Below are 24,847 nucleotides of genomic sequence, written 5' to 3'. Positions count from 1 at the left end.
GTAATATATGCACTTACATCAAGTGTAAATCTCGGTCCTGTCAAAGCAAAGAGTTCCCTGAGTTTGATTTGTGACGTCTAAATAAGTGGACTTTAAAAAGCAATGGACAAAGGACTTTCAGACCCTGTTAATATGTAACTCTGTATGAATGTGCCAACTGTCAGGAATGCAAACTAGAGAAAGAAAGATGGCGGTCATGAAGGACACGGTGGTGGTACATAATGTCTAAATGACACACTCACAACCTTAAACCGACTTTGAAAGGGTGTGAGGATAATGAGGGATCATCAAGTACAAGCTAATTAAAGGAAACAAAACATCCTGCATAAAGCTAACCACTCATTGCACTCTCCTTCCTCCGGTTTTGATGAAACTTACCTTTACTGAGCAACATATCCTGACTAGGTGTTCACCCACAGGGGTAAAACATGATACATTTTCCAGCAACACTACACTTAAACCGCACCCCACAAACATGAGTCCACTAAACTCTGTGGGTGAAATTCTGTCTATTTGAACCTATGGATTACCTTATGAATATTTACATATGTTTTAGCCATCAAAAATGGTATCTGTCAAGCAGCTTTTTTGTCATACTATTCCACATATAACGTAATATCTGAAAATAACACAAAAAGAAATGATTAAATAAATAGAAACAAGAGGAGCCTATAAAGATTCTAATGCTGTTCTTGGAAAGGCAAAACTTCTTTGGCACCACAATGCATTCAGATTCCTTCTGGACGGTCCCTTTTCATGTGGCCAATTTTACATTAATTCATGTTTTATCATTACTGTTTGTTTCCCACCTTCAGAACTTTTTAAAGATTGAGCAGGGGATATTTAAGAAGGGGGAAAAGTGCAGTTCTTATAATAAGAGGCAAACTGATCCTTTAATCCCCAATTTCAAAAGGTTAAAAAGACATTGGCTGTATTATCTGCAACAGCTAACAGAGCACAGTCAATGTTATCGCTTACCTCTGGCACATTATGTATCTAGTGTAAGAACAACTTAACTTAAGAAAGGTAGTTGCGGCATCTAGTGGCCAGTTTGAAAAACAACACAAACTGGTAATTGTAGTATTACCCCGTAAATACACACGCTCACAACAGACCAATAACAAGACAGTGCTTTCAAAAAACTATTTATTTAACCAGAGTTAAATGTTATTCTATTTTTTGCACAAGACGTGTTCTCAAACAAGAGGAGTGTTTTATACACTGGAGTCATGATATCAAAGGAATCCCGTGTTGCTGTTTGCTAAGGCCGCTGACATTAACGTAACAGATTCTTTCTTCACAATTAACAGGAGCTTATAGATGTGAGAGTCCTTTGGAACCAGCAGACAGTCACTGCACAGTTCAACACTCTTAAAGCAACAGAAGCTTCTTGCCAGGTCTTCTTACAGCTTCTGGATCAGAATAGAAGAAGCGCCACCACCTCCATTGCAGATGCCCGCCAGCCCGTACTGACCAGACTTCAGGTTGTGCACCATGTGACCCACAATTCTTGCACCAGACATCCTGACAGAGGAAAGAGAAATGGAGGGCGATATTATTCACTTTCTTTTCTACTCTAAGTTTAAAAAGCCATGGCGTACTACAGAAGTGCACAGAAATCAAACATTCTCACAGTGCCTGCCGTCTCAGTGCTTTGAGTGATACACATGCTGACTAACAAAGCAACGCCGATTCCAGAAGATCTGGCGGTTACAGGTGAGGCCTACATGTTTGTATGTCATGATTAGACTCATGTCACCAGAAACAGTAAAAGAATTTAACAAATTCAAACGCACAATATACATTCAAATAAAGCATATGTTTGTAGATTACAAGATTAATAGAATTTATTTTCTTTCTCGTTTCATTCGTGGTGTAGGAGCCATGTTTTGTGTTGTTACCTTATGTGTGCCGCTCGGGGTCACATTTTGTGTTTTACAGTATGGTGTGTTCATGGGACTGTATTTAAGGTAGGCACACGTAATTAGTGTCAGATGTTGTTTGATCGGAAAAAGCAAACAGTTTGTGACTGCCGCGCTGATGTGATTTATGATAAATGAGGTTGGATAAAGAAAACTGTTGAACAATAAATACAACCAATGGAATGCAATAAAGATGTTAAACGGACAAGATAAGTACGGCTGGAGTTATTGGACTGTGGCAAATTTCATTCATAACAGTGGCATCACGTCAGCCTTGCCATCGAACACCTCGGCGGCTTTAAGCGTAGGCTGAGCCTGACATAAATAGTCATTTTGGGAATGATTAATTTGGACTGTTCTTTTTCCAGAGTGGAATGATTTTTCTAAGATTTTCTTTAATGATTTTTCTTTAATGACTTTCAATAAATTGGGTAAACAGGTTTGAATTTATTTTGGATTTTCTCTCATCTATACATGTTTAAAACTAATATATATATATATATATATATATATATATATATATATATATATATATATATATATATATATATATATATATATATATATATATATATACATACATACATACATACATACATACACACACACACACACACACACACACACACACACACACACACACACACACACAGGCTCAAATATATACATACACACCTATTGTCTCTTAGCAAGTTAATCTCAGCCATGGCACTTTTGGTAGCCATTGACAAGCTTCTAGAATAATTCAGGCTGGACATTTGAGCACACTTTTTCGCAGAGTTAATTTAAATTAAGTGGTTTGTTGGCACAGAGCTGGCTTTTTAAGCATAGTCAACAAAGTCTCAATTGCTAAGGTCAGTGCTTAGAGAATATCCACACACCTGTGGTTAAGCATTGCTCCAGTTAAATAATTAACTCTGACAAAGCCAAAAAGGTTAGCAGGGCTGTCACACGTCTTACTTGCCAGGTTTCTTGTTTGCAAAGAGAAACAGTTATGATGTATTGTTTGCAATATTATGGGCCACGTCTGAATATTTCAGACAAATGTAAACACATTTACTAGAAAAAAATACTTTTGAGAAGAACCAGATGAGTTAAAGCCAAGTTGTAACATTTTGTTGCGCCACCTACCCAATGGGGTGTCCCAGTGACACAGCTCCCCCGTTAATGTTGACTTTTGCTGGGTCGATGTTCAGCATCTTGATGTTAGCCAGCACAACCACGCTAAAGGCCTCATTGATCTCCCACATGGCAATATCATCCTTCTTCAGCCCCGCTGCATCCAGCACCTGACAGACACACACACACACACGGGTCTAGTCATACACATATATAGGTCTAAATAATTATTATATTATGCTTTTGTACATACTTTTAATTTAACCTAAAAATATAAATATGAACAATCTTTAGTAATCACAAAACAAATATAACCCAGGTAAATACGACATGCAGTTTCTAAATGATAATGTCATTGTGTTGTTGTGTCACCCTTTGCAGCAAGAAGCACAATCAAGCATTTGTGAAAACTGACGATGAGCCTTTCAGATTGGACTGGGAGGAATTCTTTGTTCACCTTTTGTCTCCCAAGTCCACAGAATATTTTCCCAAAGGTTTTGGGGTATTTACCAAAATCATCAAGATAGTTTTTTGAAAAATGGGAGTTTGTGTTCATTTTGGTCAGCAGTGGTTTCCTCCTTGGAACTCTCCCATTTTTGTTCAGGCTTATTCCTATATTATGTAATCTTGACTGGAACAAGTGAGGCCTGCAGTTCTTTAGATGCTATTCTGGGTTCTTTAGTGACCTCCTACACGAGTTGTTGATGTGCTCTGGCAGTGCTCATCTTATTCCTCCTTGCACACAGGGGCAGATACCAGTCCTGATGATGCTTTAAGGACCTTCTATGGCCCAGTCCAGCTATCCTAAAGCAACTGTCTGTCTGTTCGAATCTCCATGCTCTTGAAATTGTGCTGGGAGACACAGAAAGCCTTCTGTCAATGGCAGATGTCGATGTGTCATCCTGTCAGAGTTGGTCTACCTGTCCAAGTCCAAGTATTGCCTCATACTACTAAAAGCATAAGGTGATACAGAGACTGGCCTAATAGAGGACTAGTCTCATCAAACTAGTGAAAAAACAAAAGAAGAGGAGGGAAAAACTGTTGGTGGCCTCCATCTGTAAAACCATGTTTTTGGGGGTTGTGTCATTGTTGCAACATTATTAGAAAATGTAAGTGCCAGACTACATGCTCATAACCCACCTTTGGTACAGCAAATGCAGGAGCAATGGGGAAATCAATGGGTGCAACTGCAGCATCGGCAAAAGCTGTGTAAAACAAATCAGAGAATGTACAGATATATATGAACTGTTTGGCAACCAAAAGTCATCCAAAGATATTCTAAGCAGGAAACAAGAGACAGTTTCATTTCAGAAGTAGTTCATTTTACCACGGTGACTTGATATACACAAATGCTGAAGAACTGGTGTCAGATTCAAATGGCTGCATTGAAAAACATCAACTCAACAAAGCCAGCTAACGGTTTTACAACAGAAGATTTTTTTATGACAGATTTTTGCTACTTTAATGAAGATAGTTGGACAGATACCACTGGAACAAATGATGGTCAAATGTATCAAGTCAGCATCCACCCAGTTCTTTTCACTTTATATAGGTCCAACTATTTGGAGCCATTTGGCCTTTGGGTTTGCAATAACTCTCTTTTAAAGATGCCTCTAACGAATATCAGTGCTTAAACTTATTTGCTGTTTTCTTGTGATTCTAAATGCTCTGAGAAAAGCATAAAAAAAAAAAAAAAGAGCAGTCAATGTGGTTCTGCCAGAGGTTTCTTCCTGTTAAATGTTTTTCTTTCCCACTGACACCAAGTACTTGATCATATGGTGTCAGGTAATTATTGGGGTTAGGTTTTACACTGTCTTTTTGTTTTTTCCAGCAGTATCGACTGGCACTGCCTCCTTCTTCACCTTCGGAGTGCGAACCAAGAACAAGCCAACAGTAAAGCTCTCCATGAAGCAAGCGTCCACGAAAAACTTACAAACAACTCTGGCCAGTGGAGTCACATTGAGTCTTTTTGCTGCATCTGCTGTCATTAAAACAAGAGCTGCAGCTCCGTCGTTCAGTGTGCTGGCATTGGCTGCTGTCACCGTACCTGAAAACAGCAAAATAAAAAAACAACAAGAGACGCATCAAAATAAATTACACCTTTAATAACGCACAGATGAGCAACCACATTACTGTTATTAACATTTCTTGTAGCAGCAGAACAACTTGTACAATTTTTTTTAAGTTATTTTAATAAAAACATATTTATGTGTGTGTCTGTTAAAAAAAAAAAAAAAAAATCTATAAAACACACCTGATTCCCACAGCATTTTGATCACGCCCAGTACACACTGTATTTGTCTGATGTTACACTTCTTATTTAAAAACAATAAAGAAAATCTAATTTTTAATCTTTTTGTTTTATTTTGATTAGTGTTAAAGCGCAAGAAAAATGTGGCTGCTTCACACAGCTTCAGGTTGCTCTATAACTCATCGTTACCGTTCTCTTTCTGGAACACAGCCCTCAGTTTGGGGACTTTGCTGAAGTCGACCCGTCTCCACTCCTCATCCTCAGACACCACCACATCAGGTTTGCCTGCAAAACCCCATCAACAACATTAGCATTGCAATAACACTAATTAAAGTCACTGGGCCAAGACAAGCATGGTATTCCCATCTTCCTGTACCTTTCTGGGGAATAGTAACAGGTACTATCTCCTTTGCCAGCACACCGGCCTCGTGCGCTGCTCTGCTGCGGCTATAAGAGTTGATGGCGTACGCATCCTGCTCCTCTCTGCTGATTTTGCAGTTCTTGGCTGTATTTTCTGCACAGTTACCCTGTAAGAGAGCAACAATATTATAATGCTATAAATGCATATAGGCCTTATAATTTTCCAATATTAAGTAGAACATGAGGATCACCATGTGGAATTTGTTGTAGACATCAGTGAGTCCGTCCTTCACAATGAGGTCTTCCATCCTCACTCCTCCGTAGGATGGGGTCTCTCTTGCCATCACATAAGGTACATTGGACATGCTCTCCATGCCTCCTGCCACCATCACATCCTAAGTCACACATATAGAACTATAGTCAGAGTAATTTGCATTACAAAGCCAGAATAGCCCATTATAAACAAAAGTTTCTTTCAGTCCTGATAAACACATGCATTTATGCATTTATCAGGATCACATCTGTGATCGAGTACTAGCATGATAGCAAAAGATGCAATATTTGAGAAGAATCTGTTTTGTTACACCTTGCAGATTTAATGCTGATAATACCTGATGTCCACACATTAGACTCTGAGCTGCCATCATGATGGACTTCATTCCAGAGGCACAGACTTTGTTGATGGTTGTTGCTGGTGTGCTGAGGGTCAATCCTGTAGAGGCAATCAGAGACATCATTCTTACTAAAACAGAAATTAGATGAAGACATCTTCTCACCAGCTCTGGATTCTGCTTGGATGCACATTTGAAACTGCAGCAAATTTGCCTCCAGTGTCAACAACAGATAATACTCAAAAAACAGTGTTTAGCTCAGGAAACTGGGAAAACTTCATATTGCAGACTCAAAAATATCCTTCAAGGCAGCACAGATGTATCAATATTGTGGGTTAAATATAACCGAGTGGTCATACCTGCTCCAAGCAAGGCCTGTCGTGTGGGGGCCTGTCCTTCGCCAGCCTGAAGCACATTGCCCATGTAGACTTCCTTCACTTCTTCTGGAGCAATTCCTAAACACAAAGGCAACGTACTGAACATGCACAGCTGCCTCAGTTTTGATGCAGCCCTGTTCCCACTCGTGAGAGACAGATAACTCAACCTATTGTTTGGACACAGCACCAGCTGATGTTGATCTAGCAACAGAGGAAAGTGGATCCCTCCAAGCAGTGAATGGGAAGTGGCCGAACATACCTGCTTTGTCAATGGCCCCCTTGATAACAATAGAGCCCAGTTTGGTGGCTGGAACTGAAGCTAGGCTGCCTTTGAAGGATCCCATTGGAGTGCGGACTGCGCTGACAATGACGACTTCCTAAGACAATACATTTAGTGTATATATGTTATTGTGCTCTACAGATGATTAACTGTCCGTGCAGGCTCTCAGTGATAGTACTTACATTGAGGGAAGGATGAGATGTGTAGGTTCTTGACAGATACTTGTGAGCCTACAGTGACAAGATCATAAATGTTATAAATAATAAGTGAACATAAGTATTCAGCTGATATAATGCCTATGACAGGTGTCTGACCTTTGTTAGTCCAAAAGAATTTGTGGGTCTGATGGACCCAGCACATTTAGGGGATTTTTTTTTATCCAATACAACCATAACAATGTATCTAAAAGTACTTAACAGATGTTTATTTTACCCCAAGTCCAAGTAATATAGACCATATATATGGTTAATATTTGGTCATTTACTTCTTTTGAAGCCCATTTATGAATAAAATGCTGTTTGATTTTTGGTCATAATATGTAATAGAAATAGAAAAATGAATCAAATATAAAGGCAGCAAACTGTCATCACTACTGACATTTATATCTTTCAAAAGATTGACATTTCATCTACAAGCAGCCTTTTTGTGCTAGCCTATACAACAGTGTGTGTTACATATGTACTACTTGCTGTCCATCTCTGACACACACATTGCAGCTCGTCTTTCTGTTGCTACGGATCAAATCAGGGAACATCAACTGACATTGGTACATTTGTAGATGGGATCTAGGATGAAGAGTAAAAATCAGCTTTGGTGCCCTCCACAAATGGACCACCATTTGTCTTGGCCCTGGTTGCACCATGCTACCAGCCAAGCTGAATGGCTCATTCTTGGGCGAGGACACTATTCAGTCTCATAATTTTTGATATCCAAAGGTTTGCTTTGGAGCAAGTGTTCAGTGTCAAATCCTGTATTCGTGCTCACTTTCAGACTCTAAACTGATGGTGCTGCTTTAGCTCACCTGGCTGAGGAAGTGACCAATGTACGGAATTTAGAGCCCCAGATCATTTATTGTGTGTTATCCCCCTTCACTCTCGCCCTGCCCTGATGTCTACTTTCTGCACTGTTCTATCCAATAAAGGCAAAATGACTCATGTTCTGAAAACTCTTCCTCTCTGTTATCTTCCAAATTTTGTCTCTTGTCTAAAAGTCCTGAAATTCCCCAATCAGAGAATCCTTTCAACGATATGGAGAATTACAAGAACGCAGGAACAGACAGATGAAGGTGACTGAAATGTTTGAACCTTGTTTGGACAAAGCAGGAGCAGAAACACAAAACACACATGTACGCACACATACACAGACACACAATAAAAGAACACCACGTAGTAGAAACGGGCAAGGTGAGGTTTTGTGAAACACTAAAACGTTCAAATGTATCGAGGCTTTAAAACTTTCTGACACCTGTCTCCACCGTGACATCTGCTGGCCACTTTTAACTATTGTCACAGTCTCATAATCCTATTCTGTGAAACAATAACGCAGGCAGGTGCTGCACAAGTCTAAATAAGGGCACTTGTTATATCAGGCTATTGATAGTTATGATAACAGCATGTGTTATAGTGGCTAAATCCCACACAAACAGGGAAAGAAAAACACTGAGACTGTTACAGACAAAAAGCTGTGACTGTAAAGAGCAGAGTACTTACTTAAACCAATTTATAGAATTAAACATACAGACAAACGAGGGCTATATTGATTGTGACAGCCACACAGGTTTTCAGCTTTCAGACTGAGTTGGCCTGGTTTTTTCCCTCCAAGTCACCTCCTCAGCTTTGTAAAAAAAGAGTTTGGATGTGTTTAGTTTATGTTTTAGTCGTCTGACACTTTCCATCATCAGGTTTGTTCCACACTGCCAAACAAAGCTAGAAGCAGCTCTGATGTTTTAGATACCTTTTTGAATCTAAGCAAACACCACACAGTTAAGAGGTTGCTCCTGAACTTTTGCAACGTGTCAGTCTGAGTCTGTGGTTTTAATTACACTGAAATTGCATCTGCATGCAGCTCTCCTGTTTGTTATGACACATTTACACCAAGAGTATTAGTGGGAATAAAAAAGAAAGAAGTTTTTCTTTGTTTGTTGATGGCAGGGACTCATTTGTAATGACAATTATTAACAAATAGTAACAAATAATATCATTTTATAGTAATAGCACAACAATTCTTTAATTTTTATTGGTTTCATTACTACAGTCAAAATAATGAGTTTCTGAATGCGCAGGATGTTAGACTGTGTGAAGGCACTTGATGCAGCAAATATAATTTTCTGTTAAAAGTAGAAAAACTTGCATAAGCAAGTAATAATTCCAGTAAAATCATATTTATTCAATTGCACTTTCTGGTGTTTTAGTGAATGAATACTCTATATTAGTCTTCTCAATCCACAGCATAAATAACAATGACAGATCTCGTATTAATTTTCTTACATGTGCACGTGCCCGTTTGTCTTGATTAAAAACATTCACTTAATAATTACAAGCACCAGCGCACATGACTCCGTCCCGGGGAAAAAACAAACAAATTTAAAAAAAACAAAAAAACCCAAATCCTGCCGCTTCACCTGTCCAGAAGCAGCAGCTAAGCCATCTGTCATAACTGGGGCGAAACGTGTCAAGCACGATTACAGTGCGAGATCATTAAAAATGGGTTATTTTATATGTTCTTCACAGAAAATTAGCCGTTGTTGAAATAATGATAAATCTGAATAACTTTACGTCTACTAAACAATGAAAAGGTGTCCCACAGACCCGAACATCACACGTTAGAATCAAGCTCTAGAATAAAACTGTCACCGTGAAAAATATGTTGGATATGATAACAAAGGCAGGTATTCAGGTAATATCAGCTGCCTAATGAAGTGACAGGAGCTAGAGTTTCAATGGTACTCTTTGTGGGCGCTTTGAGTTCTAACTAAGCTAGCTGCAGCTGCTGCTGTAGCTAGCCTGTTTTGGTGTCAACTAGTCCTTTCTGGTACACCGTCGACTGTATTGAAGCCAGTAAAGCATACTACTACTGCTTCTTTAAAGTGCTCTGACCAACCAGCTACAAGTACAGTACGTTTTCAGGTGTTTGCATTACTTTAACTTGCCAAGGACGCTACTCACACACAGAGAGCAAGGTTAGCACAGCTACATGAAGTTAACCAGGGCCCTGTGCTGCCAGCCTAGCCTTCCTGTGCCTTACAACAACGTGACCACAAACCTAAGCCGACAGTTTTACATCCCATCACTTACCAGACGTTTACAGATTTGAGCGTGCATGGTTAAAAGTCCACTGGATGACATTTTGGACTGAGACACAGAACTGACTAACGCTTCACCTTCAGCAGCGCACGAATAAACGCATCAGCCAATCACAGGAGGAGGTGTGCTTCCTACGTCATCATTGGCTAAGCATTGTAGTTATTGTAGTTTCATCCACAACATCCAACGTGTATTGCTTAAATAAAATATATTGGGTTATATATATTTTTTAAGATCAACAAACAATAATCACATGTACTTTGATAATTTTTAAAAAATATAAATAAATATTTTATTTTACAGTATTTCACAGGTTCCAGTTCCACTGTTTATTGTTTATTCATTTAAGTGCCAATAGGAAACTTTTCTGCTTAATGAAGAAAATGTTGATCGTACAACATAATGGCTGTAGAATATAAATTGATTCTCTCATGGTCCAGGGACTTTGAGTCAGTATTTTGAGTTTTGTGTGAGGTTTGGGTTCTTGTATTTAAGTCTGGGGTGTGTGTATTACAAGTGCATTGCTATTTTCTCTCGTCATATATTTTGTCCTCTGTAGTCTATTTATCTTCTGTTTCCCCAATCATGTCCCCATGTCTGACTGGTCCCTCTGTATCCTGTCTCTGTCTTCCTTTTTGTCTGTGTCAAGTTGGTATGTCTGAGTCTGTGTCTCGGTGTTGGTTTTCTGTTTTATTTTGATAGTCCCTCATCATATGTATTACGTTCAGTTTCACTTCCCATATACGTCCCCTATGATTAGTGTCAGATGTTTTCCCACCTGTTCCTTCTTCCATCCTTATCTGGTACCTGTATATATTGTCTGCATCTTTCTCCCTCTCTGTTCTTTGTTGTGTTTTCACTCATCCCCTCACTCCTTATGTTTTGTTTCCTTGCTTCCAGTATGCATTTTTTGTCTGGCAGGAAAGCACGAAGAAGAAATGAAAGAAGAGGGAGGTCTACTTTATGCCATTGTATCTTTGGTTAGGTTAATGTTTCCCTTTAAATAATAACAATTTAAAACATATAGTTTAATTGCTGGTACTAACTATTTCAGACTAGGTTAGAGAGTGCAATGAGTCCGTTAATACGTTGTCAGCATATCTGGAAATATGCAAAAGTATTTTCATGCAAAATGGCATATAATCCCCTGCACTGCAAGCTGATCATTATCTGATCATTTAAAGAATTATAATGCAAGTATTCACTATAATATGGAGCACAAGCTTACCTTCAGCATAGGTCAGATTATTAACATGATTAGCAGCTATGTTTTCATGCTGTGCAAAAGACTTTAAATGCTTATAATGAGCTAGTTGCATATTTTTTATGGAAATATGCAGTGCCAGCGTTGTGAATAAAACCAGCATTACACTAAAGCATTCCTGCAAGTTTCTGAACAGGACTATTCAGAACAACAGGAATGTGTTAGTGTGTGTGTGTCTATAGGGGGAGATATATTCCTTAGATCTGCGTGTAAAAGAATTTACGTCATGTTCATGCATGTTCACTTCATCAACAAGAACATGCTGATTTCAGTCTGAAAAGCCTTGAAGCAGGACATCAGGGTATTTCATCAGCAGGTAGCAGGTGTGTGTGTGTGTGTGTGTGTGTGTGTGTGTGTGTGTGTGTGTGTGTGTGTGTGTGTGTGTGTGTGGGTGTGTGGGTGGGTGGGTGTCTATGTACACAGTTTGTCAACATTTCAGCATTTCTGTGTCAGGGTCTGGCTGTGTGGTAAGCAGAGGTTGTTTTTTCTTCTTTTTCCAAGAAAAACTAAACTAATAAATATGAGTCACTCTAGAAACATAATGATTAGTCAAAAAGTCCATAAACACAAAGCACTGAATCAATGACCCAGGACCATGACATTCTGCTCCGTACAGATGTATTGTTATGCCAAGAAGCCATGTTATGTATTTATAATATTGTGTGAGAATGTATTATTTATATTGGATATAATAACCAAAAAGTATCAGATGTTTTTAAACAGTTCAGCTTTTATATAAATAAGACATGTCCAATGCTCCCTCTAAGCTGCGCACGTGCGCAATTGCGCACTGCTGGCACGGTCTCTGAGCACAGAAAATCTGCGTTGCGCACAAAAAAAAAAATCTAACCTGAATTGAAATTAAAATTAAAACTTTAACAATTCTGTTTGCAGTGTTAGTCAGTAAGTGACTGGCTGCTCCCGTATGGGATTAGAACGATGCCTCCTTATCCCATAGTCCAGCCAATGATGCGATTCATATTCGTATATACGCAGCCAATCAACGTGGTTGACAGGCTATGACAGCGTCCTTATATGCCGACACCGGTGTTTAGCTAGCAAAGCGGCGTGGCTGATGTGGAGTGAAGCCACGTTAATGACAACGTGTACAACCATTGGCGATGTGAGCAGGACAGACAGAACAACTGACGGAAAAAAAGTGTACTTTATACCAGTTTTTAAATTGTGTTGATAGGCCACGTAAAACCAGAGTTATGATAAAAAAATATGCAATGTTTGGTCTTCTTCCTGAATACTATCGTTGTTTATATTTACTGCGGGAAGAAACGGTAAAAACAGCGTTTTATAAGGAAAACGCTCGAAAGCACTCTCCACCTGTGAGCAAAGACAAAACCACCCCCCACCTCCCCTTTCCTATTGGTCGAAAAAAGTACCATGTCGACCAATCAAAACTGATATAGCAACGTGGCATCTAGTTGTTAAGAAACGGGGGGAAGTTTTAGGAGTGATGGCGGTGTTTTGAGATGTGAGAGATTTGCGACGTTTAGCGCAAATCTTGTGTAGTTAGTGTGTAGTGTAGTCAATAGTTTTGTTGTGTGTGTCAGAACAGTGAGGCGACTGCTGAATGTTACAGGTGTTACAGGAGTGATACATCTCCTGTTGTCAGGCCTGCAGGAATCAGGCTGTTGTTCTCCTTTATCTCATAGTGGACAGAAATTATTTTTTGGAGTGGCACAAATAATTTGTGTGGCATCAAATTTGATGCAGAACAGCTGATTGTTCTGTAAATAGTTTGAAATGTTTATTTAAAAACGCCTTGGCTGCATTAAAAAAAATAGCTGCAAAAAACTTTGTTGTTTGCCAAACTGAGTTACTTTTTTGAAGAAGTAACTATATAATTAATTGCCCAACATTGGTCATTATGTACTGTATTTTGCACACAGAGAGTTACAGGACTCTCTCCCAGACCACAGACTCATACTACAAATCAGAGTTTTATGAAAAAAAGAAAGAAAGAAAGAAAGAAAGTTGTGTTTTCAAAATTGGAGTTCAAGTTATTTTTACTTCCAATGGTGTTGACATACTACACAGGTCATGAACACGATTTTTTAAATTTTCATTGTAAGTGGGCTAAAGCAGTTAATTAAAAGTATTCTAACATAAATGTAAATGCTGTAATTTGATTATTTTAATAAACCATGTAACTTGGATGGATTGATGCTGGTGTGACCACAGTGCACACGTCTGCTGTCGCTCACAGTGGTCCAAGGGACCGCTCAGGGAGTTTGTGTGTTCGCTCAGACACATGAAAAATTAGAGGGAACATTGCATGTAACCATCAGTTATTTAAAATTCAGAAACGACAGTCTAAAGACAAGGAAGTCATTTAGTGTATTTATTAGTGAATGCTCCTTTTAAAATGAAGTCATTTGAGCAATTACAACAAAACACGTTGAGAAAATACATTTGAAGCTGCATTTAGAAGGTCAATAAAATATTCTCAAAATTAATTACTTAATGCAGTGCTCATCAATCTCATACCTTCTGCAGCTATAGCACAATGCTACTAACCTACCAGTATTAAATCCCCCTTTAACATACTTGGTCAGTGGTTCAATTTCTCTTTAATATTCTCAAAATTTTTAGAGGGTGTTCAGACATATCAGGATACCAATATCAGTTTTTAATTTAGTTGTTTCCACTATAAACTAGTTTTGTTTTGTTTCAGCAAAACTTGCATCAATAAAATTATCTTATGTGAGCTGTAACTGTTGTTAAAGTACAATGAATTACTCAGGCAAGGGCAAAGATTTTGTGTCCATCTGGGATCAAAATAATTTAGCAAAAGCAAGGATGTGTAGATCATATATTTATAGATCATAGTACTGACTCCTTAAGCCCCACTTTTATTATATATTTAAAAAGAAATTGAGAAAAGTGCAGTTTAAAAATTTTCAGTGAAGTACTTGAATAATACTGTACGATTTGTTTACAGATTTTACAGATTTTTGTCTTAGTTTGCACAATTACTGCATACTGTAAAAACAAAGACCGAATCGTCTAGGAGTTTGTGCAGTGCAGGAAGTAACTGTTCCTCAACACACGGTGCAGTGTCCCAGTCCCCAGGTCGTACTCAAACATGTAGGGTCCACTGTAAATGTAAGTGTAACCTGCAGAACAATGGCTTAGTGTTAGTCTAAATACTAGTTAAAGAAATGGTTCACGAAAATAATACATTGTCTTAATTCAACGATGTACATGAGGCCACTGCTTTCATGTGTTGGTTATACTAAACTAAAAGAAGGTTAGCTTAGCTTAAAGCATAAATACAGCCAGCAGTCTTTGCCAAAAAATTCCACTTACTACTGTCTCTAAGCTCAGTACTTAATACTTAACTGTAGTTTCGGGGAGGTTATGTTTTTAGACTCATTATGAAGTAGGTGTCACTTTTCAGTTTTACACTGGAGCGTATAGTTTAAGCAACTGTTAAAGAGTTTTAAAGAGTTTTAAAGCTGCTTCTGGTTCTGCTGTTATGTTAAAAGTGTGGAAATTAGAATGACAGTGGCATGACTTTTAGTCTGGCAAGACATTTTTTTAAAATCTCTAATTTCAGGTTAGCAGTGAGGACCACTCACCTCTGTACTGGAAAGCTGCCGTAACATTGCTGGTCAGGCCTGTAAAGGCCTGATTCACCAGTCTGGGATATCCCTGCTCCATAGTCTTTCTGGACTCATCATAACTGAAGAAAACCAGAAAATAGATTGATCCAGTTAACGTTAATAGTATAGAGTAGCTCACAGTGAAAATGGGAACTGGTAAACTTTCAACTCACCTGAAGTAATTATTGCCTACAAAGAAGAGAGTTTTGCCAGAGTTTACATCATGAAGGGCAGCATCGATTTTCCTCACTCCTTTTGGCAGACCAAAAGCAGTAAGTGTTTTAGGGTAGCCCCGCACGGGCTGGTTGCCAGTGAAGGCCCACACTTTGCGACCTGTAGAAAATGATTGAAAACGCTTAAGTTAGATTCTAAAATATGGAATGTGTTTCTTACATAGATAAGGAGAAACCAATACCTTTGAACAGAAACACTGTGTCTAACTGTCGGCTCTCATACGCAGCATCGATGTCCACAGGGGCACTAGGCCACAAGCTTCTGATGAGGCTTTGCTGTGGAGTCTGGCTTTGAGGGTAGCTACGCCACAAGAAGCTGATAATAAATAGAGACAAACATGAGCCATCAAACAATCATTACTAAGCTGTGGATTTAGATGTTTTAGCACTCTGCTGTGGAGCATATCTGAAACCTGTCTTTGAAGAAGATAATCTCTCCTCTGTGGGTTGTGACAGCATCCAATACCATGGTAGAATCACAGGCATCAGGAGTAGTGGGAGGTGTGGGATCAACCACAGAGGGATCCTTCCTAGAGTTTGAACCTAGAATTTAAAAGATACGTTTTGGGAACCCCTGCTTCACAATCCACCAAAGGTCAAAACGAGCAGCAATACCAAAGCAATATTCAGACCCTCAGTACTCACCATAGAGGTACTGAATGCCCCGAACATCATCCTGAGGCAGAACAAAGGTGTCAGGGTTTCTGTATGAGTACGTTGGGTACATTAGGGCACCAGGGACATTGGAATGACCTAAGCCCAGAGAGTGACCAAACTCATGGGCGGCGACAATGAAGAGGACGACGCCTGAAGCCGAAAACACATAATGGCAGGTCGGTTACAGGACTCAGTGCGACAATGCAGTTATTTTCTAAAATCACAGCACGTAAAGATCAAAAAGGAAAAAATGATAAGTGAAAACCTCACCACGGTTTGAGCGGAACGTAAAATATTCATCATCGTCAAAATGGGCATCCCCTCCAAAACCATCACCGGGAGCAAAGGCGTGGGCGAGAATGTTACCGGGTCCATCAAAGGAATTATAATCACCATGTGCTATTAAATAAGGTAAACAAGCCAAAATTTACAAACCATTTTGCGCATACATTGACATGAAACATTTGGTAAATAGTTATCTCAAAGTGGATTCAAACAGTCAATCTAAAACATATATAACTCTATGTAATACAATATAATGCCGATTAGAGGTATTGTGTGTATAAGTATATCATTTCTTTAGGGTATTCTGATTCTGAGTAACCTATCTATACTCTATTTTCTATTGTTTTAGACTCATATTTTTAATAATGATGTTATCTGAGTGCATCTTCCATTGCTGAAAAAAATTTGCACTCACCCCGGCGAGCAAAGGAGATCCTAATATCAGCAATGCCCCTGTAGATCCTTGTGAACCTCAGTGGAGTGACTTTGGCCCACACCTGCAGAGCTTTGCCTATGGAGTCATCCACCTCTGCCACAGACATGTCAGGTGTGTAGTTCTCTATCCTGCAGGATAAAGAAATATTCAAGAAAATCATTAATGTGGTCACATTTTCTCATGTTGTGTGCTATGTTGTGTCTTTAGATCATTCACCTGTATGTGAGGCTGCGTTTCTGCCATTTGTTTCCATAAATGGAGAAACGAGCGACCTGTTCATCGGGAACCCCACAGCGGGGCTTCTTCATCATGGCCAAAGTGTCAGCATCCAGAGACCCAGTGATCTGGAGACCAAAGGATCTCTGCATCTCAGCCAGCTTCTTGTTCAACGGGCTGATGCCCCTTCTGACAGCTGGACCCTCCTCCTCTGTGAGGTTGAAGAATTTCTTCAGGTAGTTCTGTCAAAGAACATGAGATCTGAATGATATACTTAATACTCCATAGTCGTAGGACTTGTGTTACAATTATAGGACAAGCAAAGGAAACATATGCATACCTTTGCAAAACTTTCATCTTCCACAGAAACTTCAGAAAGCGGCACAGAGAGAACTGCAGTCGCCAGACTGAACAGAATATACCCAGTGAGAGACCTCATACTTCTTCACTGTTTTGACTTGTGTGTGTACACTGAAGTCTGGTGTTATATAGGCTGTGGAGTGGAAGTAACGTAGAGTGGGTGTGTTGAGCAACTACTTCCTTGAGCTGATGACTCAGTAATAGTTATATTTAGGATGACATGACTGAGGAGAAGATCAACACAGATAGAAAATTCCCAAATCAACTCTGTGATTATGATATGACACATTACAAAGCATTACATACCAAAACTACAGATTTTTAAACCAAATATTATGTTAATAGTGAAACAGTAAGGGATAATAAAACCAGTGCGTTTTGACTGTTGTGCATATCATTGTAGGATCATGCTAGTGTATTTCTTCATCAGTGTTTTGCTGATACTCATTCAGACAATATTGTCTCTATGTATTTAAACAGGAGGGAGATGAAACATTTATTGCATATTTGTCATTTTACTTTGAATATGTTTCCTAATTTTGCATGTTGTTCGAAGTTATATTACAAGAGACACTGTCAATTTTGCTTAAGGCGGTTTAGCACGAGTCAAAAGTTATTTGTTGTTATCATCACAAAAGGCAGCCCCTAGATTATTTTTTCTAGTGATAAATGAGCAATGTGCCTTGAGGCCAAACCCAAACAAGATATATCGTGCTGTCAACAAACCCTCTGTTTACTCTCAATTTTGCATGTGGTGCACAACAGTGCTGCCATTCTTTTCAGTATTGGACACTAATGGTAGTATCGTTTTCATTGTGTCTTAGATATACTGAACAATGGTAGAACAATGCTAAAAAAAAACCCCAGCTAGTACATGTGTAAACTATGACCAGTTAATGCCTGTTATGAAAAAGTATCTATTAAGTATCTATTAGGTCCTTCTTCTTTTCTTCTTTTATTTTTTCAGAAAACATAAAATGAAACACTTCTGAAAATTTTTTTTATGGCTTAAATATGCACCACAAGATGATCATTTCTGTTGTGTCTCCATGACTGCATATATGAGTATCTATTTTGGGGCAATTATATGGGTCAATATTACAACACTCCATTACACAATGAGCTGATGTTAACAGATTTTAACACCGACTGCGTCAGTCATCTGTAATCATCTTGTATAAGGATTACAAGAAGTCTTGTATAAGGTCCACCGGTAGTGGGGCATGATGACTGTCTTGGAAAACAAAAGAGTTTATAATGCATCAACAGAACCAAAAAAAGAAAGTATGCATTTTCATTATTATATATATATATATTGGTGCTGTTGTGACATGAATCAGAGACTCGTCAGGATTTTGACTGCATGACAGCAAGAAAAAAAGTACCAGAGTTTTTTTTAACCTTATTTGGGGCAAATTCATTAAACGTCATAAGTATTTTGTGAATCATACTTCAGTGGTAATTCTATACCACTGAAGTGTTCATGCTTTTACTATTAGAAACTGAAATTGTCACTTTTTTTAAATTTCTCATATTTAGAAACAGGCTTCAAAATACACTACCCTACTGTAGTAACAGTACCTATTTCCAGCATTCTTACAATGTTTATGCTTCTGTTCGAGAAGTCAGAAAACCTCATTAAAAAGCCAGTTTGTCCACTGTGATTGCAGCTGAACCTGATGGGAACTGATAACTCAACCTATGACTTGTTACTGCAGCTTGATGATCTGATGCATGAATCACAGAGACTGAATCACAGAGGTTGTTGCAGGCAGAAGATCTTTTACTACTGAATGTTGAGTTGTCATGACTGAAATTACCCAAACACTTCAGGGACTCTTCCTCCTTCTCAAGAATAGTACTCTCTATCTGCTGCCTTTTAAAGTAATGAGGTAATGAAGTATTCAAAAAAAAGAAAAAATTCCAGACCATGCTGAGACGACTGAATGGACATCAAAAGCTGATGCTCATTGTTATACACCCTTTTGGCTTTTGCTTTGGTAACTTTGCAGTACAGTGTGTAAAAACAATGCTGATAACCACATCGTTATATGAGTAGTCATCATATTTTCCCTCCAAACAGAGATTATGATTCAAACATCGGGTCTATCTTCACAGTCAGGTGTATGTGGGCAGGTGTGCCATCAAATAGTTCATTTACTCTTCAATGACTCAGCAGGTTTAACAAAAGGCAGTCTATAATGATAAACAGAGATCCACACCCTTAAACAGAACAGTGTGCATGTGAGACAGTGAGACAACAAATCCAGACATTTCCATTTTGGCAGCTTATCAACAATTTTCACAGATGTTAGTTCCTGGAATGATAGATGTCAAAATGGCTAAAAATAGGCTATATCTCAGACATAACAAAGATGTGGCATGGATTTGGCAATAAATAAAAACCAAAGTGTGAAAATTATCTTTCAAATTTCACCATCACCATTCAACATTTCACCATTCATCATATCAGAAAAAATGCTCTTTCCTTCCATCGACACTAGCCAGTTGAACAACTCACCACTTTGCATCGAGGTTCTAGCAACAGGCAGGACTCAAATGGCTCCAGGTCATAGTTCCATGTATTTATTTAAAGTTAATTTTCAACTACAATATCCAAATGAACAACAGGAGTGAGAGTTCTAGTCACCCTCTGGGTTCTCCTTGGAATCCAAACCATTTCAATTCCAAACGTTTACATACAGACAACAGGCTGCTCACAAATCTGTATCCATGGGTCTGCCAATCAAATCTGAGCACAGGAAAAGCAGGTAACATACTATTTTGCAGGCAAGGCAAAGAAACTTTCAAAATTGTGAGGAGCCAATGGACTGGTCCAGACTGCAAGACATGGAAAACATGGTGAATTTTCCTGTTCTGTGGTCATTTCAACCGGACAGAGACAGGAGTAATGATAGAGTCAACTCAAAGGGACCAGTATAATTCGATCCCAGTTTCTCAGTTTGTAAACAAATGTTTTTTGTACACAGCCAACCCTTTTGAACCAATGTGTGAAAAAAGGCGTGGGTCATTATCACCACAGGTTTCAGGTGAAACCATTGTGAGACTTTGCATCACCCTATTAGGCGACCTATTGAGGTTACTTGACAGTGTGGGTGGGAGTTGAGGCGCCTGGAAAGGAATCTCAAAACTGCACTACAGAAAGTTGGTGTTTTACAGGGTCAGATTTGAGTTGTCCTTACCACAATGAAAACAAGGAATGAAACAGAGTCTGCGTGAAACTCACATTTCTCACCGCTAACATAGAGCCAGTTCTTAAGATGGTGCTAGAGGACCAAACAGCCATGGCTTTAATGATCATGGAGGGTCTTAGAGGAAATGAGAATATCATCAAACTAAACAAAGACAAAGTGATTAATGAAGTCTTGAAGCACATTATTTCCAAGGGAATGGGAAACTGCCAGAGCACTGGTTAAACAAAATGCTATAACAAGGTATTCAAAGTGCGCAAGATGTGTTTGAATGCTGTTTTCCATTTGTCTCCCTCTTTAATCCTTACCAAGTAATAGGCATTACGAAGGTCCAGTTTAGTGAAAATGGTGTTGCCTTGGGGTTCCAATTCAGTTTACAGGAGGGGTGAGGGGTACTTGTTTGTCACCGGGATTTTTTCTTTGCCATGAAAAAGAGCCCAGCACCAAGCTTTGTCAAACACTTCTGCAAGATTGTGCTACACTTGAGGCATGGAGGGACGGGGTTCAGGTGTTTTGGCTCTAATGGAGGAATTGACCAAAGGAGTGGTGGATCTGAGGAAAAGTAGATGGTAATGTATACTCCACCTAGGGCAGCCCGCTCTCACTCCCGATGTGTAATATACAGACGATTTGTCACGTCCCGAGGCATTCCAGGGAATGCGAAAGGTGACCTTCCGCCTTCCTATGTAATGTGCCGGATTGTGGATGAAATCTAATTGAATGACACTCCCGCAGTAACACACGTTCCAGCCGTGTATTCCAGGCCTAACCCTAACCTAGAGCTGGGCGATATAAGATTTTTTCATATCACGATATGTTTTTTTCATTTCAGGCGATAACGATATATATCACGATATAAGCCAAATAACTATATTTGTAAGATTTAAATGTGCCGTTGCTCACAAGTAAAATGTGAAATAATCAGCAGCTTGTCTTGATTTTACTATTTATTTCCCATAATAAGTTCAACAGGGTAGATGTACTTAAGGAACATGAGACTTTTTCAGATAAATAAAGGCAAATATTGCAAACTACACAAAAGGCAGCCGCTAAAGCGTTTAAGTTTCAAAATAGAACAAACAAAACAGACTACTAAATTGTCAATTCCACTTAGAAACAAAATATTAATTCTAAAAATAAATCTTAGTTCGTTTTACAGAAGAACAGACAAAATTGACTAACTTTTGTCAATATCAAATAAACTGAGAACTAAAAGGAAATTTTCAATCTCTCCTTGTTGTATAGCTTTCTGAACTTTCTGAATCCTTTATCATCCGCAACTGAAAATAGTTGTGGATGATTACTATACCTTTCTAATGTGACGTTGTTGTCCCTGGCTCTCTTTTTCTCTCTCTCCCTCCCGCTCTGTTCCTGTGCTACTGCGAGTGTAACTACCGCCTCTCCCCCCTCTTCCCAGCGCAAAGCGCAAGGCTCATGTGCGGAGTGAAGCAGAAAAAAAGTACGAGAGAGAGAGAGGGTGAGAGAAAGAAAGAAAAAAAAACCCCACGGGTCGCGATAAGGAGCCGGCTCGCGTCGTTCACGTCAAAGATCCGGCTCTAAGAGCCATTTCGTTCGCAACCAACACATCACTACGAAATACTACTACTACTACTACTAATAATAATAATGTGCGGCTTGGCACTTGTGCTGTACGTAACAAGTCACGTGACGTGACGCTGCGGCTGTGATTGGTTCGGCTCTGCGCTTCTTAATTTGGATTGGCTGTTCTTCTTTTCTTTTTTTAAGAGAGCAAGAGAGAGATGAGGTCTATCGCAATAGTTAAATTTTTCTATCGAGAAAAAGTTATTTCGCAATACATATCGTTATCGTTTTATCGCCCAGCTCTACCCTAACCTTATCCTTAATTTTAACCACCACCTTAATTGTGTTAGATAGTGTTTTCCAAAGCGCTTTAAGTAAAATAAATGTACATGTGTAGATTCATTCCAAACAGTTCTCATGTTTCCTCATTTTAATATAGGGACGTGTTGGGTGGCCAAAGGCGTAATATACTGACGATTTGTCACCTAGCACAAAATGTTATGCTTTTGGGAGGGAAAATGTGTTGCCTGGAGATACAATCCTTAGAACAATAGATATTGGGATTATGAGTACTAAGTCTGTGAGGACCGAGAACCAGGGGTGTTTAAGGTGCTTCGAATAGGAAAAGGCTGATTTGCTCTACGTGGTTGCCAGAGAAAGTTAATGAAAAAAGTTGTAAATAATCTGAACCATTGTGTCGAGAACCATTATTAAACATACTCAGAAACTTATTAACAAACTCTTCAAAAGACAGATTTGGGTACAATTTCAAAACTGTTTGTCCCTACCTACTGAACCTACTGTCCCTACTGAATTTCCCTGAGGGATTAATAAAGTTCTATCTATCTATCTATCTTGATGCTCTTCCCACTTCAGGCATTGGTAGACCACTCTGGAGGCTTGAGAGGCAGCAACAGCCATTTTTAACACATTCCCCAATTTTCAGATTCATATTTGACAGTTTCTGTTAGGGGTCGTGTGTGGATGCGAGGAAGAGATGACCCAAATGCAGGACTTACAATGCAGGATATGGAAGTTTACTGTAGTGAGTGCATGAACAGAACATGAACGAACGCTGACTGGCTGGATGACTTAATGGCTGGCTGAATTGAAAACACACATGGGAACGATGTCAGTGACAACATCAATGACAAGACAATGAGCTGAAAATAACTGATGACTTTAATACACAGACTAATGAGGACGATAATGAGAGACCGGTGAGCACACAGCTGAATGTAATCTGACTAATAATGTAGCTGTTGGCATGATGATGTTATGGGTCCCAGGTGTGAAGACCACAATAACAAAAAGAATACAAATCTGTAAAAATAAAGGTAGAGTCTCAGAGAAAGAATCACAGGAGCACTCGTATCTTTTCCCGAATTGCGTCTCTTATTTCAGATCAACAAATATAATTTACATTCAGTGCATTCACTTGTCAGATATGCTCAATAACTGTAAAAGGTAAATAAAAGGCATTTGGCAAATATATGTATCTATGGTTATTACACTTCTCCAGTTTACACTGTTAATTACACTATTCCTTCACTCATTTACATCAGCAGTGCAGATATCATACAATGCCTTAAACGTCTTATTGCTCTTTCTCACATATAGGGCAAACTCAAAATAGCTTATCCACAAATCTGATATAAATGCATAAATCTTACTAAATTAGACAAAACACACCTGAATGTATTACTTTGCAATGTAACAACATAAATGTACATGCAATCTTAGCTTATTCCTAACATTTCCACATTACTTGAACCATAAAGTGTATATGAGATACTTTAAACTCCAATAATCTGATGTCAGGGCCTTTACAGTTAAATTGGAGCACCACACACACATATTTGATTGTTAAATGAAGTTTACTAGGTTTAAATACATCCCGCGGGCTGGCGAACTCTCGCGGTAACTCTCGCGAGACTTGGGGCTGCGCGGCTCGGCTTTACCGCCGCTGCGGTGCCGTGCTTCAGTAACTTTCAACTAAACCCCACTTAAGGTTACATCGGCGGTGTCAGCATAACTCTCAGTAAACACCGAAGTAGAACGAGGCACAAAGCCCTCATACACTGTATTTTTTTAAGACGATACTGACCTGTAAAAATAAAGGTAGAGTCTCAGAGAAAGAATCACAGGAGCACTCGTATCTTTTCCCGAATTGCGTCTGAGAGGACAGGAAGTTGGTCCGCTCTAGGCAACCGCGGGCGAACGACTACAGTGTCAAAAGTTCCGCTTATCATTTATCACTTTTACTCTCCTCAATTTTTATGGACTACACTTAATGAATGTAAAATAATAATTGTCTTAATTACTGGCATATATTTTCCTTAAAAATAATAAAATTTACCAAAATGTGGTAGCACATTTGTGTTCACCACACGCTCCCCAACAGCAAAAGTGGCTCCTGACACTTAACTTGAATTATAAAAAAAACCTTTAAACTTAACAAAGTCTCTTTACAGAAGTCCCTGGAATATTCCTCTTGCCCAGGTGTCCTTAACCTTCAGGCATCCTTTTTCTTGAGATTTCTGTTCGATTCAATAGCAAGGAACAACATATGAAACAGGTAAGTAAGGGCTAGGGGTAAGGGGAGAGGGGTAGAGGGGCTGAGAGTAGAGAGGAGGGTAGTACAGGGAGGGATATGGCGAAGGCTGGACGTTGATGGTGTTCACCGCAGGATGAGCCTGATAGGCTGGTTGACCCAAGGACGGGTAGGTGAAGAATGTGGTGGGACGCCTCTGCCTGTTGGACTGCCTAAGATGAGGCGGTGGCTCTGGATGGATGTCAT

The 24,847-nt window shown here is 39.1% G+C and overlaps 2 protein-coding genes across 2 annotated transcripts; both read right to left on the bottom strand.

Moving 5' to 3' along the window:
* Window positions 1-1,129: 1,129 nt before the first annotated feature.
* acat1 (acetyl-CoA acetyltransferase 1) lies at window positions 1,130-10,342 on the bottom strand. Its single transcript, XM_063487331.1, has 12 exons — window positions 10,214-10,342; window positions 7,103-7,150; window positions 6,900-7,017; window positions 6,623-6,718; window positions 6,264-6,364; window positions 5,904-6,047; window positions 5,669-5,819; window positions 5,482-5,577; window positions 4,975-5,088; window positions 4,182-4,246; window positions 3,054-3,211; window positions 1,130-1,524 (listed from the first exon to the last, which is right to left on the bottom strand). Exons 1-12 carry the CDS (start codon window positions 10,262-10,264, stop codon window positions 1,404-1,406), a joined length of 1,263 nt encoding a protein of 420 aa, XP_063343401.1. The 5' UTR covers window positions 10,265-10,342; the 3' UTR covers window positions 1,130-1,403.
* Window positions 10,343-14,507: 4,165 nt separating this feature from the next.
* Window positions 14,508-24,125, bottom strand: LOC134635385 (collagenase 3-like). The gene is made up of 11 exons (XM_063484771.1): window positions 24,097-24,125; window positions 17,274-17,340; window positions 16,934-17,175; window positions 16,697-16,845; window positions 16,267-16,395; window positions 15,985-16,146; window positions 15,753-15,882; window positions 15,522-15,655; window positions 15,280-15,439; window positions 15,083-15,186; window positions 14,508-14,617 (listed from the first exon to the last, which is right to left on the bottom strand). The coding sequence occupies exons 1-11, from the start codon at window positions 24,123-24,125 to the stop codon at window positions 14,508-14,510; spliced, it is 1,416 nt and encodes a 471-aa protein (XP_063340841.1).
* Between the last annotated feature and the right edge of the window lie 722 nt (window positions 24,126-24,847).

Source organism: Pelmatolapia mariae, linkage group LG10_11, assembly GCF_036321145.2.
Source record: "Pelmatolapia mariae isolate MD_Pm_ZW linkage group LG10_11, Pm_UMD_F_2, whole genome shotgun sequence".
Lineage (NCBI taxonomy): Eukaryota > Metazoa > Chordata > Actinopteri > Cichliformes > Cichlidae > Pelmatolapia > Pelmatolapia mariae.
This window is presented reverse-complemented; position numbering and strand designations above follow the sequence as displayed.